The 2,951-nt window shown below is 43.4% G+C and overlaps 1 protein-coding gene across 1 annotated transcript in view; it reads left to right on the forward strand.

Annotated features, from left to right (window-relative positions):
• Positions 1-2,362: 2,362 nt before the first annotated feature.
• The window catches only part of STK32C (serine/threonine kinase 32C), a 176,007-nt gene continuing 175,418 nt past the window's right edge, over positions 2,363-2,951 (forward strand). The window contains exon 1 of the mRNA XM_018553679.1: positions 2,363-2,623. Within this exon, the coding sequence (XP_018409181.1) occupies positions 2,542-2,623 (82 nt within the window). The 5' untranslated portion in view covers positions 2,363-2,541. The remainder of the gene's footprint in view (positions 2,624-2,951) is intronic.

The following is a 2,951-nucleotide window of genomic DNA, read 5'->3' on the forward strand; positions in this document are numbered from 1 at the left end:
GCCAATTTATTCTAAAAGCTGCTCTTCCACAAACTAATAACATATGTAGTACTAAGATAACACAAACAGCAATAATCAAACAGCAGTTTTTTGTTTTGCAGGTATTAGTACAAATCTGTAAATTATATAACTAAACTGAACATTTATTGGGTGTATAGTTGTAGGGTAAGGAGACTCATTCAGGGCATTCAACCCTCATTTTAGGGTACTGTTTTGAGCGTTTGTACAGGTGTTCTTGTGCCCATTTCAGGCTTAAACTTTTCTTATTAACTTAAACTTATTACAAGGCAAAAATTTTGAAAAACGTGCCATATTTTCGCACATTTTTAAAGCATTTTCTAGGTACTCCAATTGAAGTCTATTGCTCATGTACTTTTTCAAGTGACAAGCTTCAAGCAACACTGCTCTCGGTGCCAAAAGGCATCATTAAATATAGTGGAAGCCCTAGGAACTTCATTTATTAAAGTTCCACCTGACATGGGGAAACCAGAAGCGTTTTGAGGCTCAACACTAGGGGGTTCCGCTTTGCATATAGCTGGGCAAATGCTGTTGCATAGCAGTAGCACCCCTAGGTGGCGCTGATGCATATAGGAACTTTTTAAATGACCCCCTAGTGTTGAGTGTTGAAACGCTTTTGGTGAAGCTTCAAACTGTGCTTCAATTTGCTTTGTAAATAAGAGTTTCTAAAGGTGTATGAGGTATGATGCATTATTGATAGACTGTGGTTGGTTTCTTCCTTTTTGTTTCTTTACATTCCTCTTTCTTTCTTCTGTCTGTTATATGGCTCAGGTATTTGATATTTTCCTTTATTTAACTCCCTCCTGTTCCACTACCCTGCTACCCTATTTAGGGAAAAAAGACAATATGGTTTACCAATAATGGGATCTAGTTTAAGCTTGTTAGTTGGCTAGGACTATCTACATTGATGTGTGTTTCATGCATTTATTTCAGGCTTTTTTTTAAAGCATTTTTTAGCATTTTTATGCAGCTTGCCGTGCATTTATCTAGAGTTTTTCAAGTGCTTATCCGTGCATTTTGTTGCACGTTTTTCCAGCTTGTGCTGTCCTTGATTTCGTTCCAAGGTGTTTTTTTTGCAGAAGAAAGGCTTGCTCCTACATGACAAACGTGCGACAAAACGCTCATAAGATATGCAAAAATGTTCGTGCCGCGTATTTATAGGCATTTCCACTGAAGTCTATGTCAGCGACGAGCATTTTGCTGCAGGCGCCATAACGCTCAGATGCAAACAAGGGCCATAGAAAACAATAGGATTCCTTGGGCTCAGCGTTTTGTATCTCCAAACTTTGAGCTACAAAACACCTAGGTGTTAACGAGGGCTTAGTCCATATTGGGAACGCATGTCGCAGTGATGCCTATTCCTGCATGTTCGTGGGCTTTCATTTCCTGCATTAAGTGCTCGTCCCTTATTGCTTTCAATGGGTGCCAAATGTGGAAAGAGTTGCGAATGTAGCAAATTTTGCAACATGCGTTCTGCGTTTTTCCCCTGCATGTTTGTGCGTATTCTACCACGAGCAAATGCGCTTCTCTGTCTGGCCATCCAATGGACATGTCTGGGTTTGGTGGTTGCAAGGAGAACGGTACTTGCCTGACTGCATTTTGCCAAGTGTAAAGTTTGGTGGAGGGGGGATTATGGTGTGGGGTTGTGTTTCAGGGTTTCGGCTTGGCCCCTCAGTTCCAATGAAGGGAACTCTTGAGGCATCAGCATACCAAGACATTTTGGACAATTTCATACTCCCAGCTTTGTGGGAACAGTTTGGGGATGGCCCCTTCCTGTTCCAACATGACTGCACACTAGTGCACAAAGCAAGGTCCATAAAGACATGGATGAGCGAGTTTGGGGTGGAGGAACTTGACTGGGCTGCAAAGAGTCCTGACCTCAACCCGATAGAACACCTTTGGGATGAATTAGAGCGGAGACTGCGAGCCCGGCCTTCTCGTCCAACATCAGTACCTGACCTCACAAATGCGCTTCTGGAAGAATGGTCCAACAGTCCCATAGACATACTCCTAAACCTTGTGGATGCCTTCCTAGAAGAGTTGAAGCTGTTATAGCAGCAAAGGGCGGGCCAACTCAATAGTGAACCCTACGGAGAAAGATTGGGATGCCATTAAAGTTCATGTGCGTGTAAAGGCAAGCGTCCCAATACTTTTGATCGCAGTTTTTGGTACATGTGCAATTCTCAGATCTACCAGCAGGTGGAGCACACGACCCTCACATTGGCTACAATTGCTATTAAAGCCCACTCCGCGGAGAAAGCAGCGTGCTGGTATCAGCGTTGTAGTACATTGAAGGCAGCAGCTCGGCTACTTCTGTGCAGCTCAGTGCCCGGCCACCTCTGATTAGCGCTGCCACCTTCACCATGGTGCTGAGCGGGATGTGAGTCTGGGATCAGAGTACACCTTGCACATAATAGGATCCCGGGATGAAGCCTTGATGAGTCTGCTTGGGGTTGTTCTCCCGGATCCATCGCTGTCTTATATTTCCAGGAGATAGGGAATGCTATCTGCACCTCTGCATCAATGTTTCACTGGAACAAGTGGAAGAAGAGGATGGGGGCTAACATCTCCTCCAAAAGACCAGTGTTTGATGAGAAGGAGGATGGTGAGTAGGATTGCTGGGTACTGCATGTCAGCTTGCTTTTTCTTTTATATGGTCTTTCTTACTTCTGTAATTGTTTATAGAGACCTGATGTAAAAGGAGGTAGGATCAATTCCCATCCCAGATTGCAACTTCCTTGAGTCTGGGTACCAGAGCCACAGTCCGCATTAAAACTGTCATTGATGAACAGATGCAGCCTGGCTATGTGTTGTCCTAACCTTCACCAAATTATTATTTTGCTATGATTGATCACAGTATCGTTGCATTTTGTAAAATGTTTGTTCTAGGGTAGTCCCTGTGCCAACACTTATGTAATAATCGGCTGATTTTT

The sequence above is a fragment of the Nanorana parkeri genome, unplaced genomic scaffold (genome assembly GCF_000935625.1).
Source record: "Nanorana parkeri isolate BGI_ZX_2015 unplaced genomic scaffold, ASM93562v1 scaffold127, whole genome shotgun sequence".
In the NCBI taxonomy this organism is placed as follows: Eukaryota; Metazoa; Chordata; class Amphibia; order Anura; family Dicroglossidae; genus Nanorana; species Nanorana parkeri.